Here is a 23,629-nt window from a genome sequence, read left to right as displayed (position 1 = left end):
CCATATTTCATTACACTTTACAGAAAAATACAGAGCTGCAGATTGAAAAGGAAAATACATTTTTAATAACATTCAATTACAATATGTGTTGCAATTGTATATGCTATATTATTTTTTCTTTATTTGCACATTTTTTTCCCATGATAGTAGAGTTACCCTTTAAGTGTTTTGTTCTGACTGCACACAGTCAGTTAGGTAGCCAACTTAATAATAGGTCAAACCTTTGTGTTCTGCAAGTAAAATGTGATCATTCTTTACTGTCTCATGGATAAGTAGATGCCAGATTTATTTTGAATACTTTTTATTTATAATTTTGTAGAATACTTGCGACTGAAACACTATAGGCTTTTGTCTGCTCACTGCTTCTGCAAACAGTGTCATTCCAGCTAACAAAAGATTTACAGCATGAAGGAATATTTTCGATCAGCTGTTTTTCATTCCTGCAGTACCCTGTTATTATAAACATAAGGTGAACAGGCTGACTGTGTCTGTAGAATTCCAAAGTTGTTTTTTTCCGCTAAAGGAACCTAGTGACTATATCTGTGTTCCCAACACACAGACAACAGAGGGCAGTATTGAGTTATCAGATTTCAAATTAAACAGCAGCAAATCAGCTTTAGCTCAAGTGGAAAAGAAGGCTCGACAATAATTCAGCATTTGCCCATATTTTAATATTTATGATTATTATGCATTTATAGCCATGTTACAAAATATTAATTTTTATGGCTGTACTTCAAGATGCACACTCTTTTTTTACAATGCAATTACATTATTAACAGTTGTGACATTCTGAGCACATCATTAAAAATGTATCACTTTACAGTCCTAAGATTAACTGTATACAGCACTGTGCATTCTTTTACATGTAAAGCTTAATGATCAGGCAAAGAGCCTATTATGCAATGCTGTTATATATCCTATTAATAAATTATATATATATGTATATGTATATATATATATATATATATATATATATATATATATATATATATATATATGTATATATATACAGTAACTCACAAAAGTGAGTACACCCCTCACATTTTTGTAAATATTTTATTATATCTTTTCATGTGACAACACTGAAGAAATGACACTTTGCTACAATGTAAAGTAGTAAGTGTACAGCTTGTATAACAGTGCAAATTTGCTGTCCCCTCAAAGTAACTCAACACACAGCCATTAATGTCTAAACCACTGGCAACAAAAGTGAGTACACCCCTAAGTGAAAATGTCTAAATTGGGCCCAAAGTGTCAATATTTTGTGTGGCCACCATTATTTTCCAGCACTGCCTTAACCCTCTTGGGCATGGAGTTCACCAGAGCTTCACAGGTTGCCACTTGAGTCCTCTTCCACTCCTCCATGATGACATCACAGAGCTGGTGGAAGTTAGAGACCTTGCACTCTTCCACCTTCCGTTTGAGGATGCCCCACAGATGCTCAATAGGGTTTAGGTCTGGAGACATGCTTGGCCAGTCCATCACCTTTACCCTCAGCTTATTTAGCAAGGCAGTGGTCGACTTGGAGGTGTGTTTGGGGTCATTATCATGTTGGAATGCTGCCCTGTGGCCCAGTCTCTGAAGGGAGGGGATCATGCTCTGCTTCAGTATGTCACAGTACATGTTGGCATTCATGGTTCCCTCAATGAACTATAGCTCCCCAGTGCCGACAGCACTCATGCAGCCGCAGAACATGACACTCCCATCACCATGCTTGACTGTAGACAAGACACACTTGTGTCACACCTCACCTGGTTGCCGCCACACACACTTGACACCATCTGAACCAAATAATTTTATCTCGGTCTCATCAGACCAGAGGACATGGTTCCAGTAATCCATGTCCTTGGTCTGCTTGTCTTCAACAAACTGTTGGCAGGCTTTCTTGTACATCATCTTTAGAAGAGGCTTCCTTCTGGGACGACAGTCATGCAGACCAATTTGATACAGTGTGCAGTGTATGGTCTGAGCACTGACAGACTGACCCCCACCCCTTCAACCTCTGCAGCAATGCTGGCAGCACTCAACTCATACGTCTATTTCCCAAAGACAACCTCTGGATATGACACTGAGCACGTGCACTCAAATTCTTTGGTTGGCCATGGCGAGGCCTGTTCTGAGTGTAACCTGTTCTGTTAAACCGCTGTATGGTCTTTGGTCACTGTGCTGCAGCTCAGTTTCAGGGTCTTGGCAATCTTCTTATAGCCTAAGCCATATTTATGTAGAGTAACAATTCTTTTTTTTAGATCCTCAGAGAGTTCTTTGCCATGAGGTGCCATGTTGAACTTCCAGTGACCAGTATGAGAGAGTGAGAGCGATAACACCAAATTTAATACCCCTGTTCCCCATTCACACCTGAGACCTTGTAACACTAACGAGTCACATGACACCGGGGAGAGAAAATGGCTAATTGAGCCCAATTTGGAAATTTTCACTTAGGGGTGTACTCTGAAAATTGACCACACTAGGCATGAAAGCACAGTGTGGCCAGTTCTCTAGGTGTGCTGGGAACTCCGCCTGCTCTCCTCCAATGATCAGACTTGTGCTGACACCCCTCCCCTCCTGCAGAGTCATAAAAGCCTCGTACACACGATCGGATTTTCCACAGACAAAACCTCAGACTTTTGTGCGAAGGCGTGTGCCTGGATTTTGTCTTGCATTCAAACGGTAAGGAATTGTCAACCAACAAACACGAACGTACTGACGAACTACGTGGTTTTTCAGCTCTTTAACGCCACCCTTTGGGCTCCTTCTGCTAATTTCGTGTTAGTAGAAGTTTGGTGAATGTTGATTCGTGCTTTTCATTTCACGCTTTTCATTTCGCGCTTTTCAGTTTGCACTTTTCATTTCACGCTTTTCATTTTACGCTTTTCAGTTTGCACTTTCCCTTTCATGCTTTTCAGTTCGTTTCTGAATGGCCGTTCGTCAACCAGACATGTTGCGGAATCGGAGGAGATAACGTGTTATTTATTATTGGCCTTGGAGTTATTGCTCTAACCCAAGTCCAGTCCAGGAACCGGAGGAGGAGTTCTTGGACCAAAAATTGTTTACTTTATTAATCGTGACCAATTATGTCATATGCCTTTGCTGCGGGAGCTCCAGGAGAACAATCCAGATGATTTTCGGAATTATCTCTGGATGACGGACCCCTGCTTTCACCAACTCTTGGCACTGTTGACCCCCTATATTAAGAAGCAGGACACATGCATGAGGCTTTTATTTTATTTTTTGGTTAAATAATAATGATTTGATTTGTTATATTTTTGGATGCATAGAATGCACTTTTTGGTTAAGTTCTGTTGGCAGATAGCATGTCTAATTTTATTTGTTTTCTTCTTTTATTGCACAATAAAAAATTGCGGAGAATAATACTTGGCTATGTGTTTTACTTCAAATGACATTTTGGGAATAGGCAGTTACATTTAAAAAAATGCAATGTAAAATTGACAAAGGACACCAACATAGTTGTATCTTTGATCTTAACAACTACGGGATAATGGGGTTGTGGTAACTTGCCCAAATAATTAAAAAAAAAAGCATAATAATATTATTCTTGATATCACTTAAAAAAAAAGCCTTTGAGGATTTGTTTGCAATAACTCCATCAGTATCACCAGCAAAGCAGCTTCATTATTATCCCATTAAATAAAGAAGAAGAGAATTGTATGCTGCATTTCAACATTTCATAATTTGCCACGTCACGAATATTAATTCTCCATTATGAACGCTAGCTTACATGACCGACTGCTTCTGGCTCGTCCTTGCTTCTGAGCATGCTTGTTTGTACTTTGGACTTTTGTCCGACGGACTTGTGTACACATGCTCGGAAAATCCAACAACACACATTTGTCCGCGGAAAATGTTAAAACCTGCTATCCGACATTTGTCCGGGGAAAATCCAACAACAATTGTCCGATGGAGCATACAAACAGTTGGATTTTCCGTCAACAGCCTGTCATCACACATTTCCCGTCGGAAAATCAGATTGTGTGTACGAGGCTTAACTGGGAAAACCAGTGTGCAACTGTTTCTCCTCCTCCAGCTCTCTGAGTTCCTTATGCAGCTGAGAACAGAGGATATGTAATCACTTATATAAAAGGGAAAGAATTTTTTTAAATGTTTTTATAGCGCTATACAAATATTTTGCCTTACATTTCTATTTTTTTTTTTTTTTTAATATTTTAAACTGAATGGGTTGTTTTACAAGGTGAGGACTCACATGTACTTTAATTGGAACTCTTCTTCTAGTACTCTAGTACTCTTCTTAGTTTAAGATTATGCTCCTCCCCCCCCTATTCTTGATCTTAGCTTTATAATAAAAATACTTCCTTCTTGAACCCTATACACAACCCTATACGTATTCAAATATTTAAGGGCCAATTATATTGTTGCACTATAGCACACATTGTAATGCAATAAAATCCATGTGTCCAACTTGTCCTTAATAATAATAGTGGCTGTTTCCATCTCCCATCTCATATTTAAAAATATTACATTTCCTTTTTCTGCATTTTAGTGCATCAGGAGAATAATAAAAGCCAATGGCAGCACATCAAAACATATATAACATGTGTTTCAATGCGTTCGCAATAGGTTTTACCATATCTTGGTCAATGGATGTTAACCCTATCCAGTCTAAATTCAAAAACTCATTGAAACTGCGCATCATTGTGCACTAAGAAAATTCATGTTGATGGAAGACAATGCATCTGCCTATCTCTATGCACACACACACTGTACATGGGCCTGTAATTTTGTCCTGAGATGATTTGACAAAGATTGTTATGATGAAGTCTTTGTGATGATATCTTATTTTCTCTGTTCTGTCTCATGACACTCAGTAGTAGATCCAAATGGATATACAGCTGGACGGCATTCAAACACATGTAAGACACATTAATGGATATTACATCGAGTGCATTCTTTTCCAGAAAGTGTGTGAAGCTGGAATATAACATGGAAAGTGCGAAGGCCTGGCCAAGGAACTGTGCAATGTGTTGTTCCTTTGTTGTGTTATTCTGTTTGGCATCATTGTTCAACAGATCATTGTGTTCTCAAACTTAACAGATTTAATTTGGCCATACATGTATCGAAAGTAGGGACTGGATGAATTTTGGTCCATGTATGGGAACTGTGGTTGTACAGAAGTCAACCTACCGATCAGCTCCTGTACAACCACCCTGTCAGATTTTCCCTGCTCGATCATCGCCGCCATAGCCATCAATGTGAGAGGCACTATATAGGTATTGGATTTCCCTATCCTCTCTGTTGGTTTATTTATATACCTTGACAGTCCCTATGGATGCACTCGTATCTTTTGGATTGTATAAAATCTGTATATGACCTTTCTCACTTTTTTGCCTTTTATAATTTGGGTCCTTTCCTTCATTTATTGTAGACCATAGGTGGCATAAGGGCATACTTCCTCCTGTGATTATTGGACCCATATGGGGGTTGCCATGTGAAGGAACACGGGGCCTTAGGGTAGGTTTCTAGGTCAGTTTGCCCGGTAGTTATATTTGGAATGATAACTGCATTTTTTTATCCTATATTAACATTGTCAACTCCCTTTCTATTTGGACTGTAAAGTTCCTTCTATAGCAGGGGTGTCCAAACTTTTGTCTTGGGCCACACATAAAATGCGCTAACAATAAGGATAGCTGATAGGCAGAAAAATTTGGGCAGATCACAAGTTAATAATCACTGTTATAGATAATGATACCAATATAAATAATGTACCTATCTGAGAAATACATTTTTTTGTAATTTTTTTTGTAATATCTTTTATTATATGTAAAAGAGAGCAGCATAAAACTAGTGTGATATTTGATGCTATATTGATAAACTAACGCCTCAATATCTGATTCAATGGATGTAGTAGCACTTCTCAATGAATTCTCAAGGTGATCATCAGATATTTTGGTTCTAATTTTGCCCTTTGTTTGTTTCATCCTTGAAAATAGTTGCTCACAAATATAGGTGCTGCTGAAAGGCGTGATTATGAAGAGTGGCATATTTTTCTTTGGGAAGATAAAAAAAAGTGTTTCTAGACCCACAACAGTAAAATCAGTCTGTATATGCAGTAAAGCATGCTTGGTATACCCACTGTGGAACCTCCTCTGAATTGTGTAAAAAAGGCTGTTTGATCCTGTCTCCTCTGATCCTCTCCTTCTTCCACAGTCCCCAATCCATCTCCTGATGGTACAGAGCCTTGGGGGCACTGTGCACATGCTTAGTTTTGTGTGTATTGCTGGAGAGTATTTTTTCTTGGGAAGGTGCATGTGATAAGCACAGGGCCAATCAGCACTGTCCAGACAGAGGGTCAGGGGTGCTGCAGCCTCATAGGACAGTCAGAGTAGAATGAAAACGCCTCCTACAAGCTTTAAACAGACACTGATAGAAGTCATATGACTGCTATATACTGCTGATGGGAAAAGAAATTTAGCAGTTTATATTTACTAAAATATTTGCATTTCCATGTTCTGTGTATGGTGGGAGACCAGATATAGTGAATACAGGGTCCTGGGTTTAGTAACACTTTAAAGTACAGTAAAGAGACACTGTTTTTACATTTTTTTCAGCCGCATGTGTTCACTAAGTGTAAAAGATTTTGTGTTGGGCCGCATTCATAGCTGACTTGGGCTGCATGCAGCCTATGAGCCTCAGTTTGGAAATCCCTGTTCCATTTAGAGGCTTCTATGGAATATGCATATACTCCCTTGATCATCTCAAGATGTTTTCTTAATCCATCCCTCCATTGACTAATGGTACATATTCATGTTCTTCCAGGGGACTAAACTTTCAGGCTGGCTGGTCTTGGCACATTGGAAACAGTAGTATGCCATGACATTTTGGTAATTTCATTTTTAAACCTTTTATTTTATTTTTTTTAACAAATGTATAATATTACAGTATGCAATAGACAAATTGCAAACCTGTGTCTGTGTGGCCCTTGAGGGTTGGCTTTCCGCTCTCTTTGTGTGTATTCATATGCAGTCGGCACATTCACCTTGTAAAAATAATATATGTAAACCTTCGCACTGTATGTATTTGTATGTGTGTGTGTGTGTGTTTTTTCTATCTCTGTTAACAGAACATAACCCCTCCATACCCCGGAAGAAACCCTTTTGGCGAAACACGTTGGAATTTTTTATCCATCTACATGTAACTTTTATAACATTTTTCAACATCTCCTAAATCAGACCGATCGCAAATGGTGTTGTGGTTCCATTATTCCCCATAGGAGTGCTGTGTGTCTTGAACAGTATCAAAGACCTATAAAGTCATTATAGGGTCTATGGGGGTTTATGTTCTATATTGGGCCCCTTTGTTTTTTAGACTATGTAGCACCCTCTAGTGTGTGCTAGGAGTTAGTACAGGTAAATTGGGTCAGGGGCTTACTAAGGTTGAGGGCTGGGTGAGTCATTCTTGCAGCTCTCTGGTGCCTCCCTCTGGTCTAGAAGGTTAGAGAATCATCTAGACTTAGAGGGTGGAGGTTAGGAAGAACTGCCTTGAATATTTATGAAGCCACAGCCAATCCTCAGAGGTAGGCTGGCAGGGGGCTGAGACCACTTCATAAATAGACATGGGCCATGCCAGCAGGGGCAGTTGGGTGGAAGATGGAGATACAGTATTGAGGAGGCTGTTAGTGACCCTCAGGGGTGCCCCCTAGTCTAGGGGGAGTGTCCTGCCTTGGGCCGTGGCTTGGGTGCTGAAAGGATCCTGCCATAACACAAGGAAGGAAGACTTTCCTGGAGGCACTGGAGCAGGAGAGGACAGAGTGAATAGAGCAACACTATGGGGACTAACAAAGGCCAGTCTCCCTTGAAGACAGCGGTGTGCTTAAGTCTTCAACCTTTCCCTAGAGATCTCCTTAGAGTCAGCTGGGTGGGCTGGCGAAGAGTCAGCTGGGTGGGCTGGTGAAGAGTCAGCCGGTTGGACTGGTGAAGAGTCAGCCGGTTGGACTGGTGAAGAGTCAGCCGGGTGGGCTGGCGACGAGTTAGCCAGGTGGGCTGGCAACGAGTTAGCCAGGTGGGCTGCTGAAGAGTCATTTGGGTGGACTAGTGTGAAAAGAGAGACAGCCAGGAGGGCTGGCGAAAGGGACAGCTGCAGCCAGCAGCTTAAAACCTTAAAACATAAGGAAATGTGCATGTATTGCAGAGATGTAATACATATGTTTTTTTGTTTTGCCCTGACATACACTTTAATATTTTATTATATAATATGGGAGATCTGCCTGTATGTATGTATTATTGGGGAAACACCTGAAATGATCCTGGAAAATCTACACGTGCTCCTCACATTTGCTATGCTGACCATTCAATATTTGAATGTATACCTCTCAAAACTGAAAATTCGCTTGTATACAGGTTGACGAACGGATGAAATGGTCTGAAATACCCTTTATTTGCAGAAAATTAACATATATAGCACCTTTACTCTCTGGTAACCTCTCCGGAGAGGAGAGATGTATGAGATGAGAAAACAGAAAATAATTAAGGGGCTTTTCCACCCAATGCTAATTTTTTAGTTTATGTGGGTTTGAGTTGATTTGCCTTTTGCGTTTTTTTTGCAGACTGCACAGTTAAGATTATCCAGTTAATGATCCTAATGTTGTCTCTCTCCCAGGTTTGAGATTTTCCCCCCTGCAAGAGAATGGGTTGAAGAAAAGAAAATCGTTGAGCCCCCCATCAACTCCTTCCTCACTACTGGTGCTTCATTTTCTATACCAACCAAATAAATGAAAATTTTACAATGTGACCCACTAGCATTGAGAGCAAAAAAAGAAAAATCAGACTGATTTAAAAGAAAACATAAAAAGAACACTTGACTGTGATGTTCTTTCATTCTCTCACCTACCCTAGAAAAATGAAATCTGGGATTGTATTGGTTGATATGATAAATAAAGACTAGATAAGCTATAAAGAAAAATGGGCGCACAAAGTAGAGAAGTACAATTAAAGGAGACATGCAAAAGCACAAGACATGAACACAGAGCCAAGAAAGCAGAAGGGGAAAGGATGGAGAGAAGCAGATAAAGAATCACATCAGGTAGGTGTAAGGGGGAGCAAGAATAGAGAAGAGAAGAAGGAAACAAGAGATGCTGGGGATGGAAAGGGCAATAAGAGAGACAAGCAGCAGAATAGATTATGGGGGAGGTTGGAAAAGAGAGATGATAGAAAGATGATAAAGAAGTTCGAAAAGACAAATTGGCTTATTTAATATGATATCGCAGAAAAAAAATAAAAAAATGATAACGAGCAAAGTATTTTCCCAATATATACCAGCTGGCTTCACTTAAAGAAACAATGTTGCCAGACCATTCATTTTAGCATAAATCTTTCCATAATATGTATGTGCATGTAAAATATTTAGGCACGTTATTCATCTGTAAAAGCTTTCCTTTTGTAGACAACCAAATGCCTCGGGATTTCTGATGTGTGCCGCCGCCATCTTGGATGTGATGTGAGCAGCCCGAGCAAACTCAAAGCTGTCACTCAAATGACACTCTATAGCAGGGTTAGGCAACATTGTCACAATAGCCGTTGTCCCATGAAGCATTGTAAGGCTATGACAGCCACAAGCACGACTCTCAGTGGCAGAGGAATGATGGGATTAGTAGTTTCACCACAGCTGGAGTGCTGAGGTTGCCTATCCTTGCATAGTATTCCCCTCCCCTCCACCCCTGGCAGCTACAAAAAAGTGTGAAGAATATAGGGAGGGGAGGGGCAGAGGAGCTGGGTCAGCCCAGAGAGCAATTAGACACTCCCAGAAGAGGAAAGAACTATGAATTGCAAGAAGGGAGGGGGCTGTGCTGAAGGATGGACTCTTCCTGGGCTCAGCTTTGCTAGAATGTTTGTTTAGCCAGAAAGTTCAAAGACACATCGCAAGTGAATAAAAATCATTTATGGAAAGGAAAAACACTGCAATTAAGCAATTAAAATACTTGATTTTTCTGTGCTTTTCAAATTATCTTGTACAGTAAATTCACCCACTGACCCACTTATACTCACATTCCCCACTCTCCCTGACACTCTGGGGTTGATTTACTAAAGGCAAATAGCCTGTTCACTTTGCAAAGTGCAGAGCTTAGTATACGAGGTAAAGGTTCACTTTGTGCAAGGAAAAAAAAAATGCATTTTTGCTTGCACATGATTGGATGATGGAAGTTAGCTGCGCTTCTGCTCATTTACTAAGCTCTGGAGCAACTGCACTTGAAGAGTCTATTTGACTTTAGTAAATCAACCCCACTGTTACTTCTTTGGAGATGGGAGTCAAATACTGTGTGAGTTCCATGTCAGATGGAGTCGGAGCTTACACAAGTTTGATGACATTGTACTCGTCCTCAGGTAATATGTTTGGGTTTGGGAAGTTGCATGTTCTTCCATACCCCAAAGCACCAGATATTTGAGACAGCTCCAGAGGAGCACCAGGAGGAGAGCACAGATAAAGTAAGTATATGTGGGTCAGGGGATGGGCTACCAAGAGACTCTTTAAACTGACCCTGTCCAGATCCAACAGCAATACCCTTTAAAAGAAGGAGCTTATTCTTTCTGATCAAGTGGGCAGTGTTTGTTGAATTTTAGCTCCTCACCCACCTATACCTACATCACCACTGTTTTCTGGAGTGATGTAGGGGTTGATGGAAGGGACCACATAATCCAGCAGGGGACACATTATAAGACACATAGGGAAGTGTCAGATAGTAATGGCTCCCCTGGAGCTTTTCAAAAGTGCAAAGATTTAACTCAACATGTACCAAAGAGATATGTAAAAAGCTTCTTCTTATATCAGGTATTGCTATTGGAAGACTTTTCACTCCCTTACATGGACACTTTGGAGTTGATTTACTAAAGGCAAATATACTATGTACTTTACAAAGTGCAGTTGCAGTCTGCAAGGGCAGTTGCTCAAAAGCTTAGTAAATGAGCAGAAGCTCTGCTGATTTCCATCATCCAATCATGTCCTAGAAAAAATGTTTTGTTTTTTTTAATTTTCCTTGCACGTGATTGGGTATTCTTTGCAAAGTGAAGCTTTACATCATTTACTAAGCTCTGGAGCAACTGCACTTTGCAAAGTACACGGTCTATTTGTCTTTAGTAAATCAACCCCTTATGTGTACTCAGATCAGTTTTATTATGATTATCTCCTGCAAGTTATAGTATTCAGACATCATCATTGCTCTCAGCATTGTATTCTTAATAAGTACTAAAAAGTATAAAGAAATGACATGTGGGTGGGTTAAGGAGGGGAAAAGGTGGCTTTACACTTAGAATAGTATTTTTAATTATTATAAATAGCACTACTTACATATCCAGTCAGCGGGTCATGTCAGTCTTCAGTCTGTAAAACATTACAAGGAGTGTTGATACCGTGATGGTTTAATGCACATAATGCCCTAAAGATTGTAAGCTTGCAGGGTCCACCTCATTATCTGATTTTACATGCACATTAGCACCAGACTTTTACTTAGAATCTCTTACTATTTTCTTACTGTGCACATCTAAGGGGAGCATTGACAGGTTATAAATAAATAATCACAATATTAGCAATCAAAGGACTGGAAAGTTGCATCTGCAGAACGGGTCCACAGTGTTCCATGCCTTTTATTGCTATAGGTAACCTGCTAAACTGCACACGGCCTGCGGCCCTAAAACACTTTCGGCTCCCCATTAGTCAAGCACTCAGGAAAGCTTTACAGTGAAAATACCTAGTCAATAATGTCTTTTCAAGGTGAAGTAATGTAAAGTCAATTACCAACAGGACCAGATGCTTTTTGGCCCCTGTGATCTTTAGTTGTCCCAATAGTGGTTCAAACACAGATGTACTTTCCCTGTGAAGTCACGCACACCAGTTTTAGGAAACTCTTCTATGACTTCCAGGCTTATTAGAATATACAGGGAGCTCCATTTACACACTTAATCAAGCTTTTATCCCTAAACAGGGCGCAATAAGAATATACTTTTATCCATATATGAATTCTATACCGAAAGCATAAAACATGCTTTTACCACTAGTAAAGGGTAACTAAACCTAATAGACAGGCAGCTTTATTTAATAAAGAGCTCTAATTTTCACTCTAAAAGTAAAGATCGGCTATCTTAGAGGGGGAATCTGGATGTGTGCATTGTGTTTAAAGTGTAAGTTCACCTTTACAGAAAAAGCTGTAAGGTGAACTTACACGGGACCCCCTCCTCACCCCCGTCCCACTGCAACGTGGCGATCTCCCGTTCTGAGCCCTGCTATCGCCGCCTCACCGGACCAGGGCTTAGAAATCCCCTCGGCTTAATCTCCAAAACGTCCCCCGTCAGGAGGTATGTTTCAGAGCACTCTAATTGGTTGGTGCCGTCACATGGGAGGCGCCTACCCATTAGATCCTGCGTAGCCTGTCCTGTCAGTGGGGAAGAAGTAGAGAGAATGCAGAGGGGGTTTCTAAGCCCCGATCTGGTGAGGCGGAAACAGCAGGGCTCAGAACGGGAGATCGCCACGCTGCAGGTCAGCAGGATGGGGGAGGGGGGATGTTATGAGGAGGGGGTCCAGTGTAAGTTCACCTTCCAGATTTTTCTGTAAAGGCAAACTTATACTTTAAGAAGTGCCCTGAAAGTGTATCCTATCTGGAATTCCTCCTAAAAAATAGAAGTGCACTTACTGGTATGTGATGGAAATCAAATATTCCGCGCTTAGGATCAATAATAACAAGGAACTGCAGCCACCCAAGCAAAATGGAAACACCAAAGTGAAATCCACAAAACCAAAGTGTTCTAATAGGGGAATGGCCCTGTTCACAGATAATGGAAAAATCAAAAAACGCAACCACAACCCACCAGAAAATGGGAAAAAGAAAATATGAATAAAAATAAAAATAAAAATATAATTTATGAAAGTAATAAACAATAGATGTGCGGTGTGCACCAAAGTGTGTGAAGATTCTAACTAAAATCCTATGAGTTAATCCCTTAGGTTAATAACAGAAGGTGTAAATATGCAAGTCACTACCAAAAGTGAAAAAACGCAAAACCATACATAGTACAGAGTGGATAAAAATGACATAAAAATGACATAAAAAGTGATAACAACATTAAAATTCCCACTCGTGTGCCAAATATCATCCACAATACATAAAATATACATATAAGTGGTCCAAATTAACATCTGTGATCATCCAGAATTAAATATGAGAAGATAAATAAAAAAGTGGAAATGTATGTGAAAGGTGAATTGATCAAAAAATGAGGATATTAATTAATAAAAATGTGCCATCAAACAGATATATGAATAGATATGTGATGCACTCAAAAACGTCCAATATAAATTGTCCAATGAAGGTATATCAGACAAGTGTGTGATCACCAGCAAGTTTCAGTGTTAGTGTGTCCGTATCTGGCAGGCCCCCTCTTGTGCCCTCACTCACCAGAAAGCCCAACCCCTGCAGGGGTGAAGGGCATGAATCAATCCTGTGGCCGGAATGCTGGAGTCCCAGGATCCCCCTCTCAGGTTCAATGAGCCCCTTCCCACTGGATCCACGTTGTTCTGGAAGTTCCTGTGCTGGTCAGGATCTCATCTAGGTGGACATGGCGAGGTCCATCTTTAGCAAAGAGGAGGTGAAATCAGCAGCACCTCCTCTTTGCTAAAGATGGACCTCGCCATGTCCACCTAGATGAGATCCTGACCAGCACAGGAACTTCCAGAACAACGTGGATCCAGTGGGAAGGGGCTCGTTGAACCTGAGAGGGGGATCCTGGGACTCCAGCATTCCGGCCACAGGATTGATTCATGCCCTTCACCCCTGCAGGGGTTGGGCTTTCTGGTGAGTGAGGGCACAAGAGGGGGCCTGCCAGATACGGACACACTAACACTGAAACTTGCTGGTGATCACACACTTGTCTGATATACCTTCATTGGACAATTTATATTGGACGTTTTTGAGTGCACCACATATCTATTCATATATCTGTTTGATGGCACATTTTTATTAATTAATATCCTCATTTTTTGATCAATTCACCTTTCACATACATTTCCACTTTTTTATTTATCTTCTCATATTTAATTCTGGATGATCACAGATGTTAATTTGGACCACTTATATGTATATTTTATGTATTGTGGATGATATTTGGCACATGAGTGGGAATTTTAATGTTGTTATCACTTTTTATGTCATTTTAATGTCATTTTTATCCACTCTGTACTATGTATGGTTTTGCGTTTTTTCACTTTTGGTAGTGACTTGCATATTTACACCTTCTGTTATTAACCTAAGGGATTAACTCATAGGATTTTAGTTAGAATCTTCACACACTTTGGTGCACACCGCACATCTATTGTTTATTACTTTCATAAATTATATTTTTATTTTTATTTTTATTCATATTTTCTTTTTCCCATGTTCTGGTGGGTTGTGGTTGCGTTTTTTGATTTTTCCATTATCTGTGAACAGCGCCATTCCCCTATTAGAACACTTTGGTATGTGAGTGTGCCTAGGCACTCCTGTTTCTACAACTTCATAGCTGTATAGCTGCAGCGTGAGATCATGTGCCCCCTCCCCAAATCCCCATTACATTTCCAGAACAGATAGCCCCCCCCCCTCCACAAACATCCCAAGCACAAACTATTATCCCCCCTCCCCCAACTTACAGGGGGAAGCCACTATAAAGCCAGGAGGGGGTACACTGTATTGTGCCCTTGCCTCCTGTCAGAACAGCGCTCTTCCATACAGCATATGAGAGAGGATTGCTCTTAGATTGCATTGGACTATACACACACACACACACACAGTATGATTACCGCTCCCTATCGCCTCCAAGGGCTGCTCATCTCTCGGCAGCAGGAAATGTGGATATGCGATCTAAGAGTGATCTTGTCCCATGTGCTATATGGAGGAGCGCTGTTCTGACACAAGGTGAGAGCACAATACAACGCATTTCCTCCTGGCTGTTTCCTGTCTGCCTCCTCTTCTCTCACTGCTCCAGCCTTCAGGTCCATCTCCTTGTCCCAGCCCTGAGTGCAGGAGGAGGGGGGGGGAGCTCAGCAGCCCCCCTCCAGGCACATCATCCAAGGGAGGGCCGGCCTGGGGGGGAAGAACTAAAATCTGGGTGGGCACAGCCTAAATCCAGCCATGTGTGTCTCTCACCCAGCAGCTGAAAGCCAGAGAGGGGGAGAAACTGGCTTTCAGTTGCTGCAGAGAGCTGCACAGTTCTGTCATCGTTCGTTCTCTGCTCCCCTGATCCTGCTGCTGTCCAGGCCCCTTGTGTGCCTGGGCCCCCTACAGGAGGACCAGTGGTACCCCCCCTATTGGCGACCCTGCATGTGGGTATATACACAGTGTTAAATGACACTGCCCTCTCTCCCTTCTTCTCCATTTCCTACTATTGCTAAACACTATGGGGGCAGCTAAAGCTTAGTTTTAAAATAAATCAGTATTAAATATATCTAATGTAAATGCTAATACCTTTAAAGTAAAAAACAGAGCCTTGGATGCAGATGCCATCTGAACAAATTTAAAGCTAATGTCAATCATCTTTCACTCTGTCTACACCATATTAATGCACAAATAATACTCATTTAACGTTCAATAAAGATTTATAGGGAGCTGTAAAACACTTATTTAATATTGATAATGTAATTTGAATAGCTCTTCTGAAACCCTTTTTTTAGTCATGTGACTGGCACGGCACCAATCAAGGCTGTGCAGACACAGACTCACACTGTACAGAGCACACATCAGCAGAGTAGCAAAAGCCCCTCCCAAAGATCTTTCCCTGTAGATGCCAAAGAACAGGGAGAGATCATGTGTCTACACAACAGCGCTGCAGGAATAAGGTACTAGAGACTGAAAATGTGTGTGATGTGTGCTCTGTACAGTGTGAGTCTGTGTCTGCACAGCCTTGATTGGTGCCGTTACAGTCACATGACTAAAAAAAGGGTTTCAGAAAAAAAATATATATATTGTCAGTGGCACAATATATATGATTTATGTAAATGAATTATGGTAAATAATGCTTCCCTGTTTAGTATTACTTTAAGTGCAGTACCACATAGCTGCAGTACCACTTACAAACCATCCAAAATCCATACTGCTAAAGTCAAACTATTGGGGTTGATTTACTCAAACTGTAGAGTGCAAAATCTAGTGCGGCAGCCAATCAACTTCCAACTTCAGCTTGTTCAATTAAGTTTTGACAAAAAACTAGAAGCTGATTGGTTTCTATGCAGAGCTGCACCAGATTTGCACGCTCCAGTTTTAATAAATCAAACCCATTGTGAGATAGATTTTGATCGTTCACTCTGAGTTATTGTGACTGGCAATTAGCATTTAAATGAAAACATAAAAGGTTTGGGGTCAATTTAATTTGAATTGTATTTTAACATCCTTATATTTCCATTTTTAAAAATATTTTTAAAGTTTTGTTTTACAAGTAAACTTTTAATACAGGATGCACAGAATTCACATAGTATTATGGCTTTTCTAAAGAAAAAAACAAGTTAGAAGCAGTATGCCTTCAGTCTCCCTCTCTCTAACTGACACCTTTTATGAGAGCTTGCTTTGCACAAGAGGAGGGAATAGGGGAAGGGGATGAAAAACTTGTGCTATTGAACTCTGTGAAAAAGTGCGCTTTCAGCATGTAGCCTGGAAAACACCTGAAAAGCTACCCAGAGTGCCACCTGCTTGCAAGAAAACATGCTTAAAGTGGCAGGTGGAAGTCTTTTTTTTTTCACTTGTACCTATGGGTAAGGTTAAAATTAGGCCAGCCAATCAGATGGCCGGAGCACTCAAACACGGAAGGAAAACCGGGTGAAGATGGAAAACCTGTCAGTGGTGACAGCACGCCATTGGAGGCTTTTGTTCTAAGGTAAGTGTTTCATAATGTGCTAGTATGCGATGCATACTAGAAAATTATGCCATTGTCTTGCAGGGTTCTGAGTTCACACTGTTCCAGCACGGACATTGCACAACTTCTAAACTGACTTTGCCCTGCAACTTCATGTTCAACTTCCATGCGACTTCAATGAATGGGATCCGACTCTGAGTCTGGTATGCATCTTGAGGGGGAACCCCATGCCAAATTTATATATAAAAAAAAAAAAAAACAGTTGGAAGTTGACGGACCAGTGTGAACCGGCCCTAAAGGGAACTGAGATCTCATATTGCCATAACCTCCCAACATTTTGAGATGGGAATGAGGGACACCTATTAGCAAACAAATGTAGGCATAGGACACGCCTCTTGCCACAACCCTTAAAGGAGAATTAACAAAAAAAAGGTTAATTAAATCCACAAGGGCTTTTTTTTTTTTACCATTACTATTCCTTTACATTGGCTTTTACATTTTACAAATGCAGCAATTTAGAATTTGGATGAAAGGTTTAGCACTGAGAAACCCTTTTTGAAAGATAAAAAGTGCATTTTATATACAACGATATTGATCAGACCAAAATGAGGGGGAAAGAGGGACAGAGGGACATTGCTCCAAATCAGGGACAGTCACTCGAAATCAGGGACAGTTGGGAGCTATGTGTTGATATATGTCTTGGAAATACTGTTTATTTGTTCTATATGTTATATATGCAGTATATGTTCTACAACTCTCCTTCTTTCAGCAAAGCTTTATTATATTTAAAAAAACAAAATACCTATTACCATGTACACCCTTTAAAAACAAGAGCTCCTTATTGAATAAGGCCAGTTGCAGTTTAAATAAAACATCATTAGCAGTTGGCTCTGTCATAATTTAAATGTTAATATTGCCAGGGGGATATATTAATGCACACAGCTGACTTCCTGTCCTTTCATTCCAGCTGAAGGACACTGCAGTAAGTTTCTAGCTGGCCATACACCAGTAGATTTTCGAATGAACATTTGTACGAAAATTCTCATTATTGCATTAGATAACATGACAAATATCATTCGAATGTACAAAATTTGCTGTTAACATTTGACTTTGGAAATAATGGACTTTCCTAAACTAAAGCCACATTCACTGGTAGAAATTCGTTAGTTTGGTTAAAAAAAAAAATCTTCCACCTTGCTCTTTCGAATTTTCTCATGTAAAATATTTGCCGGTTTATATCCCACTAACGATTACTAAAACAAACACTGCTAGTGTATGGCCAGCTTTTGCCTTTTCCTAGCCTGAAAAGACTGATAATCTAAGACAATACAAACCAAAGGGCTACACAACAAATGTTACGCAGTTTGAAAGATCCAAGTTCTATCATACCTGGGAGAAGTGGATCTGAGGAACTGAGGCAAGGTGTTTTTTTTCTTGGATGTTATAATATTCTCTTTTAAAATAGCTGTGTGTTTCAGCCAATAAAATGAAGTTTTAAAACATGTAAATATTTCAGGAGAGAAATATGAGGGATGTGGATGCAGACTACTTATATAAAATACTAAACAACCTGCTGTTATACTGACCTACTTGCCTTTGCACTTTCTGACTCAATTACTTGGAGTAATTAGGCAGATGAAGAAAATCTGAAAACAAAGTAAAAAACAGCCTATAAACTGGCTACACATGCTTGTATTTGTTTTTTTTGTTTTTTTTTTTTAAATCTAACAGTTTCTTCTATTTATGCTAAATAGTGTAGATAGATGTATCTCCCGATGCGGCTATTGTATTCTGCCAATCAGTGGCTCCAGCTGTCAAAATACCGAAACAGGGCCTGCATCTGATTGGGTGCAGAAGCTGTTCAGCCAACGATCATCCCCCTGACTTCTTTGATCTTTCATGAGAAGGAGGTCAGGCGCGAGATTGCCAGAAGGGCCACCCAGGGCCGGTGCTATCACTAGGCAAACTAGGCAGTCGCCTAGGGCGCCCTGCTGCCTAGGGTGCCTGGCCACTGGTGTTCCTACTCTCTTCTCTCTGCAGCAAGCAACTCAGCATCAGCAGGCAGCCACCGCTCTCTTCACACATAGTGTCAGAGACGCAGCGGCGGCGGAGGACTGTGTCTGTGTCCCGACTCCAGAATTAATGTAAGCAAGCTAACATTAATTGATGGGCACTGGTAGGCTGCATTGATGGGCGCTGGTAGGCTGCATTTGATGAGCGCTGGAGAGGCTACATTTGATGGGCACTGGTGAGGCTGCATTGATGGGCGCTGGTAAGGCTTCATTGATGGGCGCTGGTAGGCTGCATTGATGGGCACTGGTGAGGATGAGTTTGATGGGCGCTGGTGAGGCTGCATTGATGGACGCTCGTAGGGTGCATTGATGGGTGCTGGTGAGGCTATATTTGATGGGCGCTGGTGAGGCTGCATTTGATGGGCGCTGGTGAGGCTGCATTGATGGGCACTGTTAGGCTACATTTTGACGGGCGCTGGTGAGGCTGTGTTGATGGGCGATGGTAGGCTGGATTGATGGGCGCTGGTGAGGCTGTGTTGATGGGCGATGGTAGGCTGGATTGATGGGCGCTGGTGAGGCTGTGTTGATGGGCGATGGTAGGCTGGATTGATGGGCGCTGGTGAGGCTGCATTTGATGGGCGCTGGTGGGCTGCATTTGATGGGCGCTGGTGGGCTGCATTTGATGGGCGCTGGTGGGCTGCATTTGATGGGCCCTTCATTAAAAAGGTGGGGTTTACATGGGTAGGGAAAAGGGAGTGGAGTCAGGGGTGGAGCCAAGGGGGGGTGACAAAATGAGGTTTCGCCTAGGGTGTCAAAAATCCTTGCAACAGCCCTGGGGCCACCCATGGAGTTATTTTCACCAAATTTTGTCACGTTCATCAGCTTAATTTGTATCCTTGGTTTGGGGGTGTGACTCAAAAGGGCTTGATATAATAAAGGCAAACAGACTGTGCACTTTGCAAAGAACAGTTGCTGCAGGACAATCAAGTACAAGGAAAATAAAAAACAGCATTTTTGCTTGCATATGATTGGATGTTGGAAGTCAGCTGAGCTTCTGCTCATTTACTAAGCTCTGGAGCAATTGCTCTTGCAGAATGCATCTGCACTTGGCAAAGTGCACAGTCTTTTTGCCTTTAGTAAATCAACCCCAATGTGTTGAAGCAAGAATGTCAGTATGACAGCCAAGAAGCTAGCACTTTCAGAAAGAAACATCAGCAATGGCAGCTTGCATTTTTTTTTCTTTCATGCGATTTCCTTTGAGACAATAGACTCCACGCAGCTACACAGCAAAGTATTTGAACTTTTGAATGTTTGTGCATTAACGACTGTTTACAGAAGTCACTTTTTTAGGATTAACGTCTCGTTAAATTAAAAGTTACTTAAAAGCTACGAATATGGTGAGCGGAGAACTGTTTACTCAGTGACAGCTTGTATCGCATGGGCAAACATAACAGCACATACAAAGAAAACAAAGAACTATCTATGGGACTCTTCATGCTGTACAGAGATGCCAAGTAAGAGAAGTGCACTGGAAGTCAATGGAACGATTCCCTGTTCTGTAATAACATGGAAATGCTATGCAACGTGTATTTAGAATATTTGTATGTTCAATATTTGCACACAGCCTAGTATGTACAGGGGCCAGGCTGTACAAATATATTCCGATGGATTTCAGCAGACAGGGCAAGCCATTGTTGCATGAATGACACTTTTGCAATTCTGGCATTTACTTCTGTGCAATGACAGGTGTAGGGATTACAGAAGAATAAATACATTTAAGTACCCCAAGCTCCCAAGTCATCATAATGTTCTACATCTGGAATAACAAATAAAGAAATAAAAATAAAGAAAAATGTGTGCCACTTACCTAGAGAGGAGACAGAAGGGGACTTGATGCCTGGATGTTGAGCAGACACAGGTTATAGAGTTGCTTGCCTTGACTGGAGACTTGGATGAGCCTGCACTGGCTCTGCCTGCCTTCCTCTCCCTTTCTTTGTGTGTGTGTTTTATTTCTCAGCTCTAAGAGGAAAATTAAGGTTTTCGTCACAGCAAACAGTGACACACTTACCAGCGTGAAGTGAAGACATGCTGGTTAGGCATTTTGGCATGGGTAGCAAATGCAAGCTGCGACTGAGAGAACAGGACTGAATATATAAAATAGCACTCTACATTATTTACAGACAAAGGAGCTTTTCCATGCCCTGTGCTCACCGCTACTGTTCAGAAAACATCATTTGTTCTGTTCTGTTCATCATCTGTTCTGAGGATCGAAGTTTAACAAACCTGTAGACACAACTTATCCAATGTGGACCTTGTGCGCTATTTTCAACTTTTTATTTTTCTACCATCGAAAAGGTTAGATCAGAAAAAATATGGCCTTACTTTATCAATGCAAATAACCAGGTGGTATTTGTTGATGCATTTTACCAAATGATGTAGTATTTTGACAATTTTATTTATAAAAATATATTTCAATTCACAAAATTATTGCACAGGTATCAATCATTATCGAAGTATGGCCAAAAATGATTTTTGTATATATATGCGTAATTAAAATTGGTTACCTCCAATGAAGTGTGTCTCATCTCTGGCTAATGACGCATTTGTTAGAACTTTTACTTACTTATTCAGCCTGCTGGCATTGAACATCTGGTGCTGAGATATATAGTTCTGGCTGCAATACAGATATCACAGACCAGCCTTTTTTAACCAGGGTGCCCTGGCACCTTGGGGTGCTTTGAGGTTTTGGACAGGGGTGCCTTAGCAAAATGCCCAAAAATTGCCCCAAAAATTGTATACAAGCTGGCGGGTGGATGAAGCCCTGCTCTATAGTTACACAAAGCCACAGGTTTTCATTGTACACCATTATGACCTTCTACCTGCTGACCTTCTAATGACCAATGACATCATCAGTTAATAATGAGGATCTTAGTCGCCTGCATAGCATCATTGTTTGACCCTCCCTTGTTTCTCTCCATCAGCTTTGGGGTCATATTAGCTAAGTGATGGAGGAAAAACTGAGGGAAAAGAGAAACATTGGAATACTAGTCAGTACCAGTTTGCAAAAGGTATATTTGCTTTGGAAGAATAAACCACCTCTAACGTTGGGTGTCCTACATGTGTCAATGTCGCTGCATTATGTACAACTATTAGAATCGTTTTTACATTTTAGAATGGGGTGCCTCAAGACTGTTCATAATTTTGGAGGGTGCCTTGAGATTGTTCATAATTTTAAAGGATGACTTGACTGAAAAAAGGCTTAGAAACACTGTCATAGACACTTGTTTGCTTGGTAGCTCCTCCGTTCAGGAAATATAATGTACTTAGAGTACAGCGGTCAGGAGTATGAAATGTACAACATAACATCTATTGTGCAGGGCTCAGAAGTACGTAATGCACAGAGTGCAGGGCTCAGGAATACAACCAAAAATAACCTCCTCTTTCCAGTGCAAATCCACCACTCTCCCCCCTCAAGCCCATATCCTGCACAGTACAGGTCTCCCCCAACATCCTTAAATCCCCCTTGACAGCCCATCCCCCAGTAAAGACCCCAACCTAGTACCGACAACTTCACTAGAACAGACCCCCTAAGGAAAGAAATTTCTTCAACCCCCCCAAACATATATTTTCTGAAACAGTGAAAGGAGAAGCAGCACAGCAATGGCGTAGTTAGGGGGGTGTAGTCCACACAGGGTAAGGATAGCGAGGAGACCTGTAATTAAAAGTGAAGCTGCAGCTGACAAAGGTTGGGTTACCTACCCTACTAAACAGGACTTGTGCTACGTGGCAGAGCTTTGTAAATCTTGGTATTAAATGGACAGAGATACAAAACCTTTGGCAGGTAAAACTTCTAATATATCTGTATTTGTTATGAGTATTTAGCTATTTTCCTGGGGTTTATCTTTAACTACTTGTCTACCGGTGCCATTTTATAAATGGCGACTGGTAAAATGGGATTTTAACCGGTTCCCGACCAGCTCATGTGCTTTTACTGCTGCAGAATGGCTTTCCTGGGCAAAATCCCATAAGGGTATAGCTTTGGCCAGGGGAGCTGCCAGAGCACGCACGCTACTGGAGGCACCCGCTGCACAGCAGGGGACCCAATGCGCATGGCCGGCGGGCTCGATCGCCGCCAGCCACATGCAATCATGTGCACAAGAGCCAGCATGGGGATTTGTGTATGTAAACACACAAATCCCTGTGCTGTCAGGGGAGAGGAGACAGATCGTGTGTTCCTATTAAGTAGGAACACACGATCTGTCTCCTCCCCTAGTCAGTCCTATCCCCATACAGTTAGAACACGCTGATGGAACACACATTTAACCCCTTGATCAACCCCTAGTGTTAACCCCTTCCCTGCCAGTGACATTTACACAGTAATCAGTGCATATTTATAGCACTGATCGCTGTATAAATGTCAATGGTCCCAAAAATGTGTCAAAAGTGTCCAATCTGTTTGTCGCAATGTCGCAATATTGCTAAAAATCGCAGATCACCGCCATTACTAGTAGCAAATAAATAAATAATAAAAATGCCATAAAAATGTCATGAATCTTTCCCATAGTTTGTAGACGCTATAACTTTTGCGCAAACCAATCAATATACGCTTATTGGGATTTTTTTTTTTTTTTACCAACAATATGTAGAAGAATATATACTGGCCTAAACTGATGAAGGAATTTGTTTCTTAAAATTTTTGGGGGTATTTATTATAGCAAAAAGTAAAAAATATTTTTTTTTTTCAAAAATTGTCGCTCTTTTTTTGTTTATAGCGCAAAAAAAAAA

The 23,629-nt window shown here is 41.0% G+C and overlaps 1 protein-coding gene across 2 annotated transcripts in view; it reads right to left on the bottom strand.

Annotated features, from left to right (window-relative positions):
- The window catches only part of RGMB (repulsive guidance molecule BMP co-receptor b), a 107,282-nt gene extending 86,276 nt beyond the window's left edge, over nucleotides 1–21,006 (bottom strand). Inside the window, exons 1-2 of one of the 2 annotated variants that reach the window (XM_073624562.1) lie at nucleotides 20,712–21,006; nucleotides 11,311–11,343 (exon numbers count right to left, since the gene is read on the bottom strand). In XM_073624562.1, coding sequence (XP_073480663.1) covers nucleotides 11,311–11,312 — 2 coding nt within the window. In that variant the 5' untranslated portion in view covers nucleotides 11,313–11,343; nucleotides 20,712–21,006. The remainder of the gene's footprint in view (nucleotides 1–11,310; nucleotides 11,344–20,711) is intronic. The other variant, XM_073624564.1, reaches the window with a different exon arrangement.
- Between the last annotated feature and the right edge of the window lie 2,623 nt (nucleotides 21,007–23,629).

The sequence above is a fragment of the Aquarana catesbeiana genome, linkage group LG01, assembly GCF_042186555.1.
Source record: "Aquarana catesbeiana isolate 2022-GZ linkage group LG01, ASM4218655v1, whole genome shotgun sequence".
Lineage (NCBI taxonomy): Eukaryota > Metazoa > Chordata > Amphibia > Anura > Ranidae > Aquarana > Aquarana catesbeiana.
This window is presented reverse-complemented; position numbering and strand designations above follow the sequence as displayed.